General features: G+C 40.3%; 1 protein-coding gene across 1 annotated transcript; it reads right to left on the bottom strand.

The window, feature by feature from the left end:
• Positions 1-1794: 1794 nt before the first annotated feature.
• Positions 1795-11784, bottom strand: ggt5b (gamma-glutamyltransferase 5b). The gene is made up of 12 exons (XM_073477792.1): positions 11561-11784; positions 8693-8820; positions 8518-8613; positions 7430-7625; positions 6679-6839; positions 6386-6532; positions 6098-6231; positions 5233-5420; positions 5040-5131; positions 4836-4945; positions 4642-4752; positions 1795-4425 (listed from the first exon to the last, which is right to left on the bottom strand). The coding sequence occupies exons 1-12, from the start codon at positions 11731-11733 to the stop codon at positions 4279-4281; spliced, it is 1683 nt and encodes a 560-aa protein (XP_073333893.1). The 5' UTR covers positions 11734-11784; the 3' UTR covers positions 1795-4278.
• Between the last annotated feature and the right edge of the window lie 7840 nt (positions 11785-19624).

Here is a 19624-nt window from a genome sequence, read left to right as displayed (position 1 = left end):
TGAGACTGATTGGAATGTCATTAGTTTTGCACATATTTGGTCACAAAATAAAGTATTTAACAAAATTTGAATTTTGACCTGATGATGATGAGAAGTCAGGGGATGATGAAGTCAACAAAGCCTCAGACAACAATTGCCAGTACAAAATGTAATGGGGAGTTTGTGATCATCACAAAATGTGAGACACCTCTTGCAGCGGCAACTATCACAGAAGTAGTTTTGAGTACTTTGCCAGGTGTTTATGTGTGTCTGTGGACAGACAGTGTCGCAACCATGCAGTCATGAAAATTTACAGGCGCTTAGATTGGATGCAATGATCTAACTTGACGTCATACTGCAGCAGGATAACGAGCCGAAACACATCTTAAAGCTTTGCAAGCCAAAGAACACAGAGGAGTCCTGACTGTCAGGGACTTTCCTCCACAATCACCTGACCTCAGCTCCATCAAACTTTTATGGTGGCACTTAAGGACTGAGAAAGCCAAATATTCAGAGACATCACAAGATCAGTCATCAGGATTTGCACAAACTTGTGGAGTCCATGCCAGCTCGAGTGCATGCTGTCATTAATGAAAAATGATATTCTGGAATTCATGAACATTTCTTTTAAAACTTCAACTTTTCGCTCAAATTGTTAACCTGATAGTATAATTTGTAATGAAATAAATGTGGATTACCTTCGAAAACAAACGCAAAATAGGAGATGATTGAGTGTTGAGTGGTGTCAGACTTTTTGGCCCAATTGTATGTCAAAACTAACATAGGTTAAAAGTAGAACAAGTTGACTTTAAATGGCTGGATGAACTCTAGTTGTTTTGGTATTTTTGCCTTGATTGACAGGAGCTAGCAGAGAGTGACAGGAAATGTGGGGTGAGAGAGTACATCAATATTGCATGGTATGTGTCTTAGCACCCAGCCAGCACTACCAGGACACCCTGCAAAAGTAACATTAAAATATTAAAATATTCAGTAGCGTTACTTGGTGTGGATACGATTATTTTTGAGGCGATGGCGAATGCAAAAATGAACAAGTCACGCTGGAAATTTTCCTTCAAGGCCCAATCAAGCGCAATCTGACTCACAGTTATAATGAACTACAGAGTTATGCAACTCAGAAATGCAAATTTACTCACCCTTTAGGCGTGAAAAAATCTCAACTCTCTGTACGTATATCAGTGCCACTGCTTTGCATGGCATTTTGACAGCTACAAATAATGAAGCACACAAACAGAAAGCCTGTATAATAACATCAAATAACTACTGTTGAGATAATTAGCTTCATCAAGGGACTTTGTGACTGAACGTGTGCTAACACCGGAAGTCAGAGAGTCATCATGACTGCCTCTGCTTTGAGTGAAAGACTATTAGCGGGGAGACATTTTTGGTATAATGTAAAACGATGCTTACTTTAAATGGCGGTTAATGTCGTGACACTACAGCTATGAAGTCACAACTTATCCAGATTAACTCATTTGTCATAAAACAAAGACAGTGGTGCTTCACACGGACTAAAAATTTGCATGTTCTCATAATTCACATCTAGCGCCTCAAAGGAAAATGGAGCAGAATCCACTTAAGAAATCATTACTAATTCATAAGTCTCTCTGCTGAAATGTATCTCATTACTGCTTCCTTTGTCTCAGTGCAAAAGTGCTGCTGTGGAACAAGGCAAACAGGAAAACATGCAGCAGATTATTGCTGATCATGCTATACTACCAACAAAGAATACATCTTTAAAGTGTATTTACAGTGAAATGTGTGTTAAAGGTGATATAGAGTTCAGAGACACAGCGATTACTTGTCTTTGTTTAGATTTTAATGTTTTATGGTGACAACGCAGATATTCACAGTTAATAGTTGTAAAAAAAGAAGTATTATTTTACAAAAAAAGTTGATGTATCAAAACACAGAGAAAATATAAAATGACATGATGGTGGTGTGAAAATACACTTACGTTTATGACATAATTTTGTTCATTTTGAATCTATTGTTGTAATCTTTAAACAAAGATCCCAATATGCTCAGGAACCTGAATAAGGTTGTTTCACATACAGTAAATTATTCGTGGTCACAGTAAAAGTTCCTGGTTTGGGCAGCCGACATCCTACAACAGCCTTCAGCTCACATGTCAGCCAGGATGTCCCTTTGGAAGAGTTACATGGCTCATAAACAGAATACAGTTCTTACACATGCAGTTCAGTCGGACACTGAAACACTCATTACTATCAATAGATAATCATGACACTGCAGTCGGTTTTGTTTTGTTGGACGGCAGCAAATTTGCTTTTAAGGCTCCTGCTGCAAACACATTGCACTTTGGTCAGAAGTGTGTAATCCTCATAAAAGCAGATCTCAGCAGTAAGAGCAGCAGCCTCATGTTACGTTAGTCCACATCATTTATGTCGTATGAAATTAAAGGAACAGTTCACGTGAAAATTCAAAGTCAATCATTATCTACTCACCCCTGTGTCGGTGGAAAGTCGGTTAAAGTTTCAACAACACTTTTCTGGAGCTTCAAAGCAAAACATTATTCTCCTTAACAGCTGAAGTAGATGGGGACTTTTTTCAAAATGTAAACGAAAACAACCCCAAAAAAACCTAAAAGGGCTCCATTCAGCTCATCCAGCGTAATCCAAGTCTCTGGAAGACCTGAAATCCTAAATTGATTTGAAAAGACGTTATTTACACCCTTTATCGAGCCAAAATCTTCACTGTAGCTGCTAAGCTAAAAGCGTTAACGCACCCTGTCTGAAGTGGGAGCTCAAGCTTGACTGCGCATGAGGGTGTAAATGACGGGCCTCTGGTGACTTGGATTGCACTGGACAAGCTGTATGAAGCCCTTTGGGTTTGGTTGTTTTTTACATCCCCATCTACTTCAGTTGTTTAGGAGAATGCTGCAATGCTGTTTTGCTGTGAAGCTCCAGAATTGTTTTGCAGACTGTGAATCTTCACTCGACTTTCCATCGGTACAGGAATGAGTAGATGACTGAATTTTCCTTTTTGGGTGAACTTATCCTTTAAAGGTGCGTTTGTGACAACTGGCTAGAATGAAAATTTGTACATACAGAGTGGCCCGATCAGCACAAAGGAAAAATCTGGTATATTACAACTTGGGTCTGATTTTCAGAGTTTTGACCATCGTTTCTGTCAGTCACACTTACCAAGTTAATTATTACTTGTATCTAGCATTGCAACATTGCTAAGGAGACTAACAGGGGAGGGAACCTAAGATGAAAGACAGGACAACAGTTTTTAAACAGTAACTGTGGTTACTGAATGACTCAGTCAAAAATAGTCAAAGTCAAAACCAATTTCCTGATGAAAGATGTGAAATGCATTTGAAAGCTAGAGAAAGTGGACATCGAGCGGAGATTGCTATGTCAACCTACTGTTACAAAACATCGAGTAAGAACCTTTGTGCTCAAGAGTCTGGTTGAGTGATGACATGACAGTTTTTAAAGTCTCTGATAGTTTGGATACTGAATGTTTACACTATGGCACAACCTGATATTGATATATATGAACAGTATTATCTTTACAAAATATTTCAAACAGGATACAAACGGCCGTATCCTGAGTGAGGGTAGTGATAGATAGGGTCGCGTAGACTCCTACACTTAACCCACTTAGCCACAACAGGCTGTTACAGAAGTGGACTTTCAATTTTTAAATGATTATCCTAGAACAACATTCATTATCATATTCTGGGAACGTGATGTTCTACCAACACATAATTATTACACTATTATTACAGACATTCCTTGTGCACTCGATAAGTGCATTTCCATTCAACTGTTTCTATGTGCGTCTTCAATTTGCAGATAAAACACCTGTGTGGAAACATCGGACATTTGAATAAAACAAAGAAACCTTCTTTCATTTGAGTAAATCTCCAACTAAAAGGATTCAGATCATTTGCTCACATGACCACTTTCTGTTCTCGCCTCATCTGACTTCTTTTGAGCCATGTTGCAGATTCTCAAGATCTCCGCAATTACTATGGTGAGTACAGTTTTCTCTAATGGATCGAATTAATGGCCCAATTTACAAAATAAGACTCAAGTTATAATAAATTAAAAGGATTATCCTTTATCCTTTTAACTTAGCAGTTTCCTGACTGATGCTGTTGCTAATCAGTTCCATCAGCAAAGAGCTCGAGCACGCAATAGCTCGCATTTTGTTATCACAGTTTCGGCACATTCATTGTTCTTAAGGCTAACGATTCAGTCAGTCATTAGATTTTAGTGTGAAGCTGGTGCTTCTTCATGGTCTGTACGGTCAGTATCCAGCTGACACCCCCATCTTCCTGCTGTCCGATATGGCCACAATGCATCCATCCTCCTTTTCTACGCCGTTGACGACATTAAGGAAATATTTCCAGTCCCCAACTTTGTGTCCAAGAGCTCTGAGGCCCTCTATCACAGACTGAGGGCACATAAAACACACACGGATTTAATACCACTTATCCTGCCCACTTCAGATTTTTAAAACTGATTACAGGTAAATTAAATCAGACTTTGTAGGATTATGCCGTGGTAATCTCCATTGGAATCCATTAACATAAATAGAAATATTACTCAGTTATTAGATAGGTGGTCACAGTCTAGTGAATCTGAATGGGATAAATGGACAAAACCTCACCTTGTCAAAACCAGGCTCAAAATTCACATTGTTCCTGGAATCAACAAACACTATAGGTGCAGCGATGGCTTCTTTCAGACTCATCCCCAGCCACAGGCGATTCATTATTGACTGCGAGAATAAAAGAGATTCATGTGAGCAAACAAATACAGAAGCCGACAAACAATAATGCAAACAGAGTTCAACTGAGTTACCAAGGCCATTGCTGAGGTGATCATGCTTCCTCCAGATCCACCAATCACAAGGAGCCCTCCAGACTTTGACTCGAGTATTACTGGAGTCATTGAGGAAGGAGGATGTTCGCCTATGACAACAATCACACTCCGTATCACACTGAGGAGAGACTCAATGACTGTGTTAAGTAATTAGATTAGATTTAAAAGGTTGTGTGACTTTACCTGCCCTCACTGTGTCTGCCCTCCCACAGAAGTCAGCCAGCTCATTGTTGAGGATGATGCCTGTTCGCGGGGAGTAAATGGCTCCTCCAAATCTACAAAAACAAAACACAATAGAAGTGAGTGGATTATATCACATCATAGATTTGATATAATATAAAGTAGATACTTCTGTTTGAAGAGGCTTCCTGCTCACAATTGGTTTATAGTGCTGGTGGCGGAGACAGCCAGTCCGTCTTCATCCAGGACAGACACATGTGTCGTCCCCATGTGATCAGAGGAGGGCCGAACGTTGTTGTAGTAGGAGTTGTCATGGGTGCGGTTTGAAAAAATCCTCTCCCTGATTTGCTTTATGAAGGAGGGATCAATCAAATGATCTGCTTTCTGAAAGAAGAATATCATAATGAGACTGGAAAAGGGTTTAATAAATGCTGGGGTGTGATGTAACTCGACTGTATCCCAGATTATTCTTCTTCTTTTCTCTTTAATTTTCTGGAGTTTGTTTTCGTTTTTAATTAATAGGAATTTTTGCAGCTCGGTGTTCCTACCTGTGTCTGTTTGTGTTAGTTTGTCAGAAGGATGACACAGAAAAGAACTGAATGGATTGATTCAATGTGGATGGAGGACGGGTCTCTGCCCAGAAGAGAGCTACGGCAGCAGTTTGCGGTCAATTTAGCAACAAGAAAAACTACCTGTCCTTTAGGTAACTCCACAAATCACAGAGGTACCATATGATACTACATGCTAGCTGCATGGCTAACTGAGCTAACAAGAAAAGCTTTTTGTCCTTTAGTTAACTCTGTAAATCACAGAGGTCCCATATGATACTACATGCTAGCTGCATGGCTAACTGAGCTAACAAGCTCACAGTAGCTACAGATAGCAGAAGTTAGCGGTTACTTTAACAATAAATAAAGCTATCTGTCCATCAGGAAAGTCTGTCAAACACAGTTGAGACAGATCAGTCTGAGGACATCAGAGGGAAAACCAGAAAATATCTTTGGTTTCACTGTAATGAAAATACATGATTATGTCATAATAATAATGAAAAAGTTCCCAACCTTTCTCTCGCTAAAGCCAGGATCAGAGATGCTCCTCTTTTGTCCATTAGCAAATTTAGCCGCCTCTATATAACGATGGTACATCAGAGTTTTTTTTTGGTGTCCCTGCAGGGAGCTTTGAGTCAAGTGGTACCCTGCAGAAAATGGGGAACAACAACCAACTTTAAGACACTACAATCTTTTTTGTTCGTACCTTTCCATTATTCAGAGTATAGGACTGATTTAATCCAACTGCTACAATAGGTCAGCTCAGGAATAACAGGAGAGACGTCACACAGCACATGAAACCTTTCATCAGTCCAAGAATGAAGGCAAGCAGGGGGCCCCCAGCAGGCGGTGGAGGGATGTGCATCTGAGAATCTCCCAGAGGAACTTTCCATGCATCAACCACCTGCACCTGGAAGGACTTCAGGTCCTCCATTTCCAACGTCCCACCTGAGAAAAACATGTAAAAAACAGTTTGTTTATCTTGAACTCTGTATGCTTTGCTGATTTGTCTTTTTTTAACAAGCACGTTTTCTTTTTCTGTCTATTCAAGTACAAATCCCCAACTTGTCAAACTATGTTGAAATTGCACCAACCTGCATCTTTTATGTCTTTGATTAAGTCTTGTCCTATCTTGCCAGTGTAGAAAGCATCTGCCCCTTGCTTTGCAATTGTTTCCAAACTTTCTGCGAGTTTAGGAAACGTCAGGATGTCTCCTGTGCTCAGGACCTTTTTGTTCTTGTTGCAGAAAACTTCACTGGAAAAGAAAGTATGCATGCGGAAGAACATAGTGAACACAGGAACTAACAGAAAACACTTAGAGATACTGGTGCTGCATTATCATTTGGGTGATGTGTGACCTCTCTGGGCTACTTTGCTAATCAAATCACATTCATTTCATGCAATTTATAACATATGACATGCACTTTCTGAACTTAATCAAGTCATTCAGTAGAAATTTGTTTCTGCATCTGTGAAATTCTATTCTAAGAATGACAGTGTGCAATCATTTTTACTAATCTAAGCATTCAAATGAGGTGGGTGAAAAACTCTGATGTAATGTGAAATCCTGAACATAACTGTACAGAGTCAATTGTTAATCCAGCGGCTACATAAGCATAATACATATTAGCACATAATACATAATAGCATGAAATGAGTTAAACTGGGGATTTATGGTAGCGTCCTTATCTCCAGGATCTCAACAGTGAAACAAACCCTTTTAGTTCATCAGTGCCCTCAAATTTCCAGCATCAGTCTGGTTACAACTGAGATATTCTTGGGGTAACAAACAATTATTATTGGAGACCTCAGTCAGTAAAGTAGGAAGTTAGGGAGATGATGTACCAGAGAGAGGACTTTTCCACGTGGCTTTTCACAATGGAGCTGTTCATGAGTTTTGCCAGATATGGCGGCATGTTGATGCCCTCCCTTGCCAGTTTAATCGTTGGCTCAAACAGCTTGGGCCAAGGCAGCCTCCCATACTGTTTGTGAACTGCCTCGTAGCCCCGCAGCTCCCCGGGAACGCCGATCCACTGGCCACCTGCAACGGACAGGTGGGAAACAGGGCAGCTGCAGTAAACAAATGATGGAGCAATTGAGCAACAATGACTTGACTCTGTTTTGTGATATTATTTGTTCAGACCAACAATTGATTAAAATGTTTAATGCTAGAAAACAACAACGAACCCGAAATGAAGCAAGAACTCCACTCAGAGTTTTGATAGGTGGTGATTAAGTGAGTTTTAACTTTTCACTTAAATATGTCTTTATATCTGCTTACAGCTACTTTGTGCGCAATTTATTAAAGGGACAGTTCACCCAAAAGTGAAAATTCAGTATCATATCAATTCACTCCCATGCTGATTGAAAGTCAGGTGAAGCTTTGGTCCACAACACATTTCTGGAGCTTCACAGCAAAACAGTGTTAAGTGTCTGCGGTGGTTGCAGGAGTTTTACTACCCGTTGAAGGTGTAAATAAAGTATTTTCAAATCAATCTCAGGGCATACTGAGACTTGGATTACAGCAGAAGAGCTGTATGGAGCGATTTTATGTTGTTTTTTTACTTTTCAAAACAAGTCCCCATGTATTTCAGTTGTTTAGGAAGATGTTGCAACACTGTTTTGCTGCGAAGCTCCAGAAATGTTTTGTGGATTATGAAAATTCACCTTACTTTCAGTCAGCATGAGGCTGAGGAGATAATGACTGAACTTTAATTTGTAGTTGAACTGCTCCTTAAAATGTTTATATAGTGCTCATAAATTACTACTCTGTGAGAGGACACCTCAAATGCAATGAACGATGCTGAAAAAGAGCCAAAAGGATCCAATAGAAAAACATTTCCCTGAGTTACTGGAATATTGCAATGACTACATAAGGAAGCATGAGTAGGAGATCTATATGAAGCTATACATTGGTGGACAACGGTGCCTACCTGTGCTCAGTCTGAATGTGTTGGGACAGTCATTTAAAAGGTTAGTTTTGAATGACTTTGGGACCGTTTCTCTGAAGTTGTAGACTTTAACATTGCCTGGAGAAAGATCAGAAATTCGAATTATTGCCCCAATCAATATAATTTGGGAAGAAGCAAAACAAATGAGAAGACCGACCTGTTTTATTTCTTATAGTGAAGATAGACCCTCCTCCAATCCCCATGCTCTGAGGGTTGACCAAAGATGTGCACAGAAGAGCTGCAATGGCGCCATCTACTGCTGAACCCCCCTGCTGGAGCATGTTCCTGGAAATGTTGACATGGGAAGTTTATGAACGCACTCACCACATATTTGCACAACTGCACGTGTGCACAATTTTAATAGATGCATCACTGTGGTCCTCCTTGTTTTTTTTTTTTTTCAGGGTGTCAAGGTCTGGAAGCTCTGCCAAGAGACAAGTTTAAACCATGTGCTGATGCTTGAGCAACATACCAGGAAGTTGCTGGCCATGGTGGTGCTTTTTTTTTTTTTTTAAACATGACCTCATCTTGAAGTAAACTGTCTTCCTTAGAAATTACAATTGATTTGTCAGAATTAGGTGTATCCAACCTGATTATACGGCACAACAAAGCCTGAAAGTTTAAGTCTGGATCGCATCTGAAAGCTTTGAATGAGTCTTTTCACTGAAAGGTTGGCATTGTGTCAGTCATGTTCACTGAGCAACAAGATGGTAGTTGTGGGAATGTTTTGGCTCCGTTGAGGTCATGCCGCCTTGTGCCTCGTAGTTAGGGTTGCAGGGTTTCACAGAAGAAAAGGTCTGAGGGGGAAGATTGACAGAGTCAAATTGAATCAGTAGAATCTAATTAAATGAGTCTCATGTGAACAGACAGAACAACAAATGCAGTTGTTCATTCTGGTTAATTACGCAAGACATAGTAGTAAATATTATAAACTGATTAATGTTTGAATGGGATTTGGTCTATAGAGGGACAAAATCAAGTATAGGTTTGGTATTTTGTGTATAAATCTATAGCAACATTTATCTGGTCATTTCATTTGTATGTACTGTGTGTTTGTTTGATTTTTGGAAAGTGAAGACAGGAAACTAGCCCCTAAATGATGCGGAAAGTGTTATGGGAGAGAAAGGAGAAAAATAATATGGGTGCCAGGGATGCAGCAATTTGGTCCAACAACGAGAAGTGTTGTGTCTATCAGGGAGCTTTTGTTTGGTCATTAGAAAATAACAAAAAAACAAAAGAGGGTTTGACAAAAGAATTGTGTCATTTGGATTTGGTTGTAATTATACTTAATCAGTATTTTTGAGGTTTTATTATTGAGGTGAAACAATTTTGTTGTTCAACATTGATCATTTTTTTTCTGTCTTGAAGGTTCACTATGTAGTTTTGGAGAAGAAACTCAAACTCAGAATTCTAATATTCACAATATTAATGAGGTAATAATACAAACCCAGATATATTTATTGTTTCCATACCTGAATAAACAAGCTGTTCTCAGAGGAAAATAAGGTCCAGAACACTGTTTGAAGCTAGAAAGGTGGCAGGGTCCGCCACATATAAACAAAGTAAAACAGTTTGAAACTGTGTTGTCCTCTAATGTCAGTTTGTCTATTCAGTTTATTCAGTCATGAAAATGAAGAGTTTGTTTATTTAGTTTAGTTTGTTAAGATCTTTTTTTCCTGATTAAAATGTCTTCCCCAAAACTACATAGTGCTCCTTTAAATGTGGATATAAACTGAAATTTACTTAAAATGTTCCTCAGAGGTTTGTGGATTGACAGGTGAGTAGAGGACCAAGTGTCGCCAAAATCAAAACAAAAGAACTCCCACACGCTCTTCACTTCACCTGAAATTTAAACATTCAAACATTAAAAAAATCAACTAAAATTATCAACAGAATGTGAAGAAATATCAGTTTTTATGTTATGACGTCTCTGTATTGATTTGCAGAGATTTTTACTGTCAGTCCCTGTGCTAGCGGTGTCAACGCCAACACCTCCCTGGTGCTCTGAGCTCCAAGTCCAGACCGCTAGCTGCACAGCTAACGGAGCTAACTAGCTCACGGTAGCTACAGTTATCAGCAGTTAGCGGTTATTCCGGTGATATCCTGTCCCTTATTTGTTTTCTCACATAAAAACACCTGATGAAAGTCTGTGTTATTAAATTCCCCTGTTTTTTGTTTCTCTCTTCTTCACCAGAAGAAATTCAGCATGTTTCTCTGAATCATAGAAACACAAATGTTCTCCTTTAAAAGCTTCTCTCATCTGGTGATCATCTTGCCTCAGTGCATCACTGGTGGAGCTCTTATTCATTGTCTGCACTGTGAACTGGGAAATGAACCCTTACAAATCCTGGCAGGGGATGGAAGAATTCAGACAATACAAAAGCCGGAAGACCTACATGCTCACTCCAGTGACACTCACCTTTTCTCTATAATTACTCTTACTATGATGACAGACTGACTGAACAGCATCAAGGAGTTCACCATAGAGAGAGAGAGAGAGAGAGAGAGAGAGAGAGAGAGAGAAGTCTATTCACTCCGTATTATGAAGATTAACATCAGTCAGTGTTTGTTTAAACCTGTTTCCCCCCACTTACAGTCACATCCAACAGGATGGTGAGGGGATAAATGAGCAGGAGGTGAGGAGAATCGAGGTCTGTCTGCACACACTTCTGCAGGCATTAAGTCTACTCCTCAAACAGAGCCTATCAAATCTCTTAAACTGCTTATCCCATTGCTCAGTTCAGCTTTTTATCTCACCCACATGAGCATGGACGGGTAGCCTCAAGAGTCTAGAGAATAACTAAAGTCATCCTGTGAATAAAGAAACACACTTTAGTAACACATGAACTAACTTTCAAATAACACATTTCAAGTAACACATTAATTACCTTTTCAATTTCTGTAACATTCAGGGTTTAATTTTGAATGTTTGGGCTGCAGAAAAGAAAGATCCAGGTCAAACTCTGCACTAACTAAACAAAACTTTTTTTTTTTTTTTTTTTCCCCGTGTCAGAAAGTGACTTACCTGCCGATGTCGGAGCAAAGACGCGAGTCTGCAGACACGGCTGCGCGCTTGAAGCTGCCGCCGGGACATCCTCTGTCCACCAGTGAGGAGATGCACAGGCAGATGATGGCGACCGCGCAAATCAAACCAGCCAAGGTGAAGCAGCACACCACCCACGGCCTGTATTTAGCCATCAAACTTTCTGTGTCGGAAACTTTGTGCAGGAGGAACTGTTGCTGCTGCAGCTCAGTGCGCACACACGCTCAAGTGCGCACTGCTTTAATCCCAAGCTTGGGTTCACCCCTCCCTCCCTCCCTCCTCTGTATCAAGGCCGGAGCTGAAGCGAAAGTGAGAAGCTGAAGGAAGGAGGTACTTGAGTGACTACTAGGATGACCATAGCGTGTAAATAAGTCATTGTCAGCTCGCTTTAATCACCAAAGAATGGGGGAAATAACCATGATGTAACCAGAGTTCCCGTTTGTCCGATTTTTTTTTTTAAATGTAGAAATTCCCATGAACTTTTAAAATGCTACACATGAGTTATTGTTATATATTAAAAAAGAAAAAAGAATCGGGCCTTTCACTTCCCTTCACTTCCAGGGACCTGAGCAGAGCTCTTTCTTTGAATTCAACCACATTTTACGCATTATCTGTTTCATTCTTGTGCAACATTCATAAAGTCCCCCCCCCCTCTTTTTCTTCTTCTTTTCTTTTTTTTTTTGCTTTTCCTGCAGCTCCTTCACTTCCCACTACTCTGACCCACAGTGTCAGGAAACACAGCCTGCTCCCTGTTGTACAATTATACTGGATATGACCTCTGTGTCGGTGACCAAGAGGAGACAGGAGTCTTTGAACTGAGGCCAAGGTCGGAATTCCTCCAAACAGGGGGGGAGGAGGGGGTAATGCCTCTAAGTGAAGTCTGTGAAGTGCTGTATTGTGCCATCTGAACTGTTAATGGGCTTATGGATGTTAAAGGATATGTTCACCCAAAAAGGGCAAATCAGTCATTATTTACTCACCCCCAGGCCAAAAGACAGTCGGGTGAAGTTTTGTAGTCCACAGCAAAACAGCGTTGGAGCACTCTCCGAAACAACTGAAGTAGGTGGGGACTTGTTATGAAAGCAACTTAAAAAACCAACCAAAACATAAAAACCCACTAAATTCTCCTTACAACTCATCTGGTGTAATCTGAGTCTCTCGAAGCCCGAGATTCCAAACTGATTTCGAAGATGTTATTTATTAAGATTTCCGCTTAAAGCTATAGTTGGTAATCCTGTTCAGAAACACTGTTTGTTATACTTGGTGAAACGGTCCTTCCATCCTGAGAGTAGTCAATACATAATGTGTTCAGAAAAAGGAACGAAAAAAATCAGACCTCTGTGGCAGCTGCAGGCCTGTAAAAACTGACAAAATCCCTGCCTCTCGGTCCGAGTGGAAAGAACCAATCAGATGCCTTCATGTCTTGTCCTGCCCACGCCCCCCTGTGCACTCTTTACTGTCACCTTTGCTGGAAATATAGCAGGAGAGAGCAATGGCAGCGAAAATGCCGCCAAAAGTAGCACTTCCAGCGTTACTTGTAACGGCTCGCCCGCTAAACGGGCTAAGAAAAGAAAGCCGGAGGCAGAAAAGGCTGCAACGAAAAAGGCTTTGGATAAAACCAGAGGGAAAAGCAGGGTCAACATCAGTTCAGCTTTTGAACGGTGGAGACAACTGAGGGAGCTGCAGGGCCTAAGAAGTGATGCAGTTGCTGTCCTTCTGTTGGACAGGTAATTATCTGTTTTGCTTCAGGGGGATTTGTTATTTTCATGAAATATGTAACTTAGCTACTGAAATACTCGGCTCTCCTCTGCCCTGCTGACTCCTACTGTCAGATGTGCGTTCAGGTTTGTGGGGGTGTGGCTTTGGACGGAGCACTGACGGGAGGGGGTGGAGCTTAGAGGAGGTGCCACTTTCAAATCTTGCTAGCTCTCCAACATTACCAACTATAGCTTTAAACAATTGACATCTTTTCAAATCAATTTAGGACCTCAGTGCTTCTGGACATACTGATTATGGCGGACAAGCTGTATGGAGCCATTTTATGTTTTTTTTTGTTGTTGTTGTTGAAGTCCTGGTCTGCTTCAGTTGATGACGACTGATCATTTCCGGGTGAGCTGTTGCTTTAAACATAGTGATATGGCATGACATGAAACATTACACACAAAACACTCAATTTTGAAAGAAATGCACAGCTCGAAGGTTATATTCATCCCACCTGTTCAGCATTAAATACACTCTAATTGAATCTTTTATGCTTTTTATGTCCTAAACTAAACTTTTATTATTATCGATAAGGTCACTTTGAACACCTTTAACTTAACATTTCAAATGATTTTCTGTACCCAAATTACTTCAGCCTACAAACAATGTAAATCAAGGAACATATCGTGCCTTGCTGTTTGTTTTTACAATATATTTGTCGTTAATGTCAGTAGAAAGTTTTTAGGAATGCATGTAGCTCAGAGTACTTTGAGCGCAAGGGGAAATCTGTACACACACATTGGACGTAGCATGTTCAGTCATTCAGAAATAAGAGATTGTGATAAACCCCAATTACGAAATATATGCTCTTATCATTTTACAATTTTAACATGAAAATTCCCCTTTTCTACACAGGGTAAAGCTGCTGATAGAACTATGAATATAAGCTATGATAAAGACTGCTGTGTGTGCATTTCCACTGAGCTTAATCACCTATCATGTGGACACATGTAAGCAATGACACAAAAACTTTTAAACTGTAAAGTGGGTCAGATCCATTTCCCAGTATTACAGACTGTTTCCAATTTAACAGAGTACATGTAATGGAATATGTAATGGTAATAAAACTCTATTCTGGTAACGTTACAGAAACAAAGATGAATTTAAATTACAGATACGTTCAGTAAAAAAGAGGGGTTACTAACAGGCTTACAACTTTAGTCTGTACCTGCACACATGACAACACTTCACGAGTCTCACACACTAATGCTCTGCTCTTGAGTGAAACCAAATACAAATATCTTAATGACATGTCTTTTCTCTTGTCTTTTTTTGCATATATTTGGTATTGATGTAATCCAAAAGTAACAGAAAGTACTCAAGTTATATTACTTTAACATTGTGATCACTGACTACAATTTTTGGAATGCATTTTTAAAGTAACCCTCCCAACCCTGCTTCCAACAAATTCATCACACATAAGAAAACCATTAAAAATCCATCAATCTGGACTTAAAGAGTTGAAGCCACAGAGGGATAAAATGTCCCCAAAATAATCCTGTAAGATACAATCATGTATGACAGAGATCCTTAAATAAACCATTAAACATCAGGGACATCATTCTTTTTGCTTTTTTTTATTAACGAGACAGCAGCATTTTGGGTACAAGTGAAGGATGATGTGAAGTATGTGAAGAGTGAAAAAAGTGCCAGGAGCGCTAAAACAAAAAACAAAACCAAAATGCACCTGTGCCTTTTGTGATAATAAATAAAGAGGAGGAAAAACAAACCAAAACAATTTCGATTAAAATACAATCTGAGAGTTTAATACTTGTTTGTAATAATAGATTACATTTCTATTTACAAAAATAGATCAACATTTTTTGTTTATTACCAGTGTGATAATAACCGCAGGCGCTCTTGGAAGTGCTGCTGTTCATTAAAGAATCGATTAAATAGATTTGTTGTTTTGTTGGTGTTGTTGTTGTGATGTTTGCAGCATTTGAGCTAATACCTGTTACTTCACAACCATCTGTTGAAGAGTAAATTCAAACTTGGTTGACTATGGAAGCAAACGGATCGGAGGACCTGCACTTGAGTGTTTAAATTGAAAATATAATAAAATAATTACTTTTACTTTCAGTTTTTGACAAGCTTTGAATGCCCTGTTGTCATACATATGGGTACATGTGTGTCTGATCATAATTGTCTTTCCATGAAATACTCCTGTCTACCTCCAAAAACATCTTGGAAGTCTATGAAATGTTGTCACTGAACACCTCTCACACACCTGCACTGAGCTGGTTGACCGGACTACTGTAGGTCTACCACACAGAATGAGATTTCATTGTGTTGTTTGTGTTTCTGATGTTGCAGCACATTGAGCCCAAATCCCCCCAGATTCTCCAGATGGCTGGTCTACCCTTAAGCTGTGTAAAGTGGCAGAAGCCCAGACTGAAAAACATGGATCTCATGAAGTCAGTGTGGCTGCCAACACCACAGTCTCCAACTCGTTGATCCAAATTGTGGAGACCCAGAGAGTTTCACACTTTAAGTTTCAGCCACACAGGTAACAAGAGCAGTGGGCAACAAGACTGAGCATGTGGGCCGCTAGATTACCAAAGCTGCCAGCCACGATGGAGGAAAGCCAATCTGGTAATCCATCGGCTAATTGCACATGATCACACATGGTTTGCCTGTCGGGGAAATAGAAAAAAGGATTGTAATATATTTGAATTATGTGTTACAGATGCTGCTATATGATGTGTAAAGTACCCTGATGTGTAAAGTATTTGTGCTGGATCTCTCTCCTCATAGAGTACAAGTGATGAATTACCTTTTTGGGCCTGACCCAAACTCATTGTTTGCTCTTCCTGCTCTTTATTATAGCCCCCGATGGGCTTTAGCTACTGTGACGACCCAGAAGCCATGACAAAGAACGGGAAATGCAAGGACAACAATTATATTGTTGAATTCATACTTAAAACAAATGAGGAGCAGCATATTACCTCATTAACTACTAACTGCATTTTCTTTATACATCCACGACTGTGGTTGTTGTTAGCTAGTTAGCTCAGTTGGCCGTGCAGTTAGCAACCACCAGGGGAATGTTAGTATTTACACTGGTAGTACAGGAGCTTTGGACCGCTGGGAGGAGGAGGTATTCGAGTATAACATGACAAAACAGGCTGCGGCTAGCTGGTTAGCATGCTAATTTATGTAAATATCTCTGCAACACAATACACAGACATCTTTGACATAATGGTGTTTCTTCACACTCTAGATAATTTTAGGTAATTCTTGAATGTTGTAAACTAAAATATTTAAATGTGGCACTAAATTGGAGAAGAATAAATGAACTAAAAGCCTTAAATGGTAAATTCAGTAGTGTTGCTGCCTGGTTGTGTGAATGTGCAGTGTCACCAAACAAAAGAAAAGGAGAAAGAGAGGTGAGGAACGGGGACAGCTGATTCTAAATGCACACTGAACGCACTGGCCATGTGCACCCAGCCGCGCTCGTATAATATCGACCTAGCTGGACCTGAAGGGCAACACAAAACACAAGCATCAGCCCAAACAGGGCAAGGCGTAACCCTACTGACCTTGACAGAGCCAGAGGGCCTTCACACGAGAGATTTCAGTGCCTTTAGCTTGCAGTTATGTTCGCCTGTCCCTGGTGGTCGAGTGCTGACCGAGGTGCTGAATACGCTCTGGCAAAGGTGGCATCGAGTGTCGCTGTCCGGGGTGCTGACCCTCAGGGAAACCATGAGTGAGCTCTTTTGTCCCTGGCATTGCTTTTTATAGCAACCGTGAAACAAGTCTTAGTTTACTGTTAGTTGTTTTAAATGTGCACTATGTAGTTTTCTGGAAGAAATTTTAATCAGAAGAAAAAATTTACACAAATGTACTTTATTTATATTTGCTGGACCCTGCTTCCTTTACACGTTTATATTATTACCTTATTAATATTGTAAACATAAAAAATTGGGAGTTTAGATTTCTTTACTAAAACTACATTTTTAGTTAAATTATATTAATTGCAACAACCCTAACCCTAATCTTGCCTTTCCAAGTTATTTTTTCCCCAGTTTTAATGTTTTATTTCAGGATTTTCCTTCTCTGAATCAAGAGTCTAAAGGGTGTCATGTGATACAGACTGTGAATCCCAAAACTTGTGATTTTGGGCTATACAAATAAGGTATAGTGACTGGCCAGACATCTGACTGTCAGACTTCATTTCAATGCTGAAGGAGAGCACATTGATATGATTTAAATGCATTCTGTCCTGTGCTGCCAGTGGCCAGTTAGAGCATTAACACAAGGGGGAGATGGTGTATATATTTCCAGTTGTATACGTCTCTGAAACATCATCACCAATGTATAGGTTTTGTAGACCTTCTGCAGTTCGCTCTCCTGACACAATTGTTATGGTCCCCGAGACTGAATGAAGGACCTAAGTCAAAGGTAGAGAATGATTAGCTCTTAAATTAGTAAGTGGCCAAGAAATATTGTATATTTAAACATGCAATGTGATGCTTGAGGGATGAAGGAGCACGGAGAACAGCACCAGCAGTTACAGCCTAGATGGAGCGAAGCAATAGCAGGAGGAAACTGGTTGTAGAAGAGATTCAGAGGCAAGAAGAGGCTGCTAGATGTGCAAGATCAGCCTCTCAAGCAAAGCAGGGCCAGATGATGAGTTGGGAAAGAGAAGAAAACAGGAAACGTAGCTGGAGGGAAGTATGGGGAGTGGAACCTGGCAGGATTAGACTCATGCTAGTAACTTAACTGGCAAGGACCTGATACGTCCTTTGTGTTCAGTTTTACATTCTGTCAGGTTGTAAAACAAGCCTTTCTTAACGGTGATACAACTGGAGATATGCTGAAGTGTCCATCAGCTCCCATTGACAGTAAGCACATACAACTAAACAAAAAGATAGCACTTTGTTTGTTTGTGGCGTGAGGATGAACAGTTATTTACACAACAACAATGCAGGGCAGCTAAAGATATGGAGGGACGGGAAAATGAGAGTAGCCTAGATGTGGGAAAACAGTTCCCTTACTAGTAGAAGAAGAAGAAGATTCTACAGTACAACTTGCTGAAACTTGTAAGATACTGTGAGAAAGAACCCAAGTGTTATCGGTGTCGGGAGAGTCATGCAGCATGGTGAACAAACTGTCCGTGGAAGTAATGAGAATCAGAGCCGAGATAAAGTCATTCCAGGAAAGCGGGCAGGAGAGGAAAGACGTAAGGGAGGAAAAAACAGAAATGTTAGGAAGCACGATGAGTATTGTTTTTGCAAGGACAAGATTAGGCTTCTAGCTCTTCTGGCCATGGTGATTAACTGTGCTGCCGAGGCAGGAAGAAAATCAGAAAGATTAGAAGTAGTAGTGTGCAGGGGCTGTTGAGAGAGGCCTTTAGGCTCTCTCAGACCACAGAATCAAGTAGATCAGAGTACTGAAGCATATTTTCAATCTCGAAGAAGGCGGTAATGCAACATCTTGGATGTTGATGAAGGTCCTCAGTCATCCAGGTCATGGTAATTCTAAGTGCTGTATCGTAGGCAACTGGACGTGTTTCAGTTTCTTGAAGATGTTTCACCTCTCATCCAAGAGGCTTCTTCAGTTCTAACTAACTGGAGGGGAGTCGCAGGCTTTTAAACCCTGTGTGGGAGTGTCCTGACAGAGTTGTTAAGGACACGTGTGAGCTCTGAGTTTCAGAGTCGTTAGGGCCACTTGTGGGTCGTTGACCCAACCGGCCTTTGTGTGGGTTTCTAGGGCTAAGTGAGCCCAGGTGTGAATGGCTGTTAAGCTGTCTGGGGAGAGAACTCAGTGCTGCATTGTAGGTGTGTGATAAGTAATGTCGTAGGCCACCTCCTCTGTTCATAGAGGAGGTGAACCCTGTTCATTGCATCTATTGCAGCTGAATGTGTACACAGCAGAAATGTTAAAGAGTAGCTAATGACCTTTACAAGACCTGTAAATAGAAAACAGCCAGAAAACACATGCATATTAATGTTGATTATTGTTGTATTAAGTTAGTGTCACAGACCTGTTCCTCTGAACATAGCAGCGTGGGCATGCCTACAGGACTGCACAGAAATCACAAGGAGTTGAATCATTTATTTTGAATTCTGAAGCTAATTAATCTCAGTAAAAAAAGGGCAATACATAATGTATATCTTCATAGTTGCTCAGCTCATGAAATGGTGCAGGGATTTTTTGCAAGGATACCATACTGTAGGTCGTGTTCCTATAAATAGTGCACAGTTATTATTCTGCCCTCCCTGCGTCAAACCAAACCCCCCACCCACCCGTGCCAGCCCCTATTCACTCAAATCCACCATC

Source organism: Pagrus major, chromosome 12, assembly GCF_040436345.1.
Source record: "Pagrus major chromosome 12, Pma_NU_1.0".
NCBI lineage: Eukaryota > Metazoa > Chordata > Actinopteri > Spariformes > Sparidae > Pagrus > Pagrus major.
The sequence above is the reverse complement of the archived record's forward strand: the minus strand, read 5'-3'. Positions and strand labels throughout refer to the sequence as shown.

Bases quoted from the DNA above. Each gene is read 5' to 3' on its own strand.
- ggt5b (XM_073477792.1), bottom strand. From the start codon at position 11,733: ATGGCTAAATACAGGCCGTGGGTGGTGTGCTGCTTCACCTTGGCTGGT. The intron at 5,421-6,097 runs GTTGGGAACTTT...TTCTTCTTTCAG, and splicing joins CTGGCTTTAGCGAGAGAAAG to AAAGCAGATCATTTGATTGA. The intron at 4,946-5,039 runs GTAAAGTCACAC...TTGTTGTCATAG, and splicing joins GGCAGACACAGTGAGGGCAG to GCGAACATCCTCCTTCCTCA.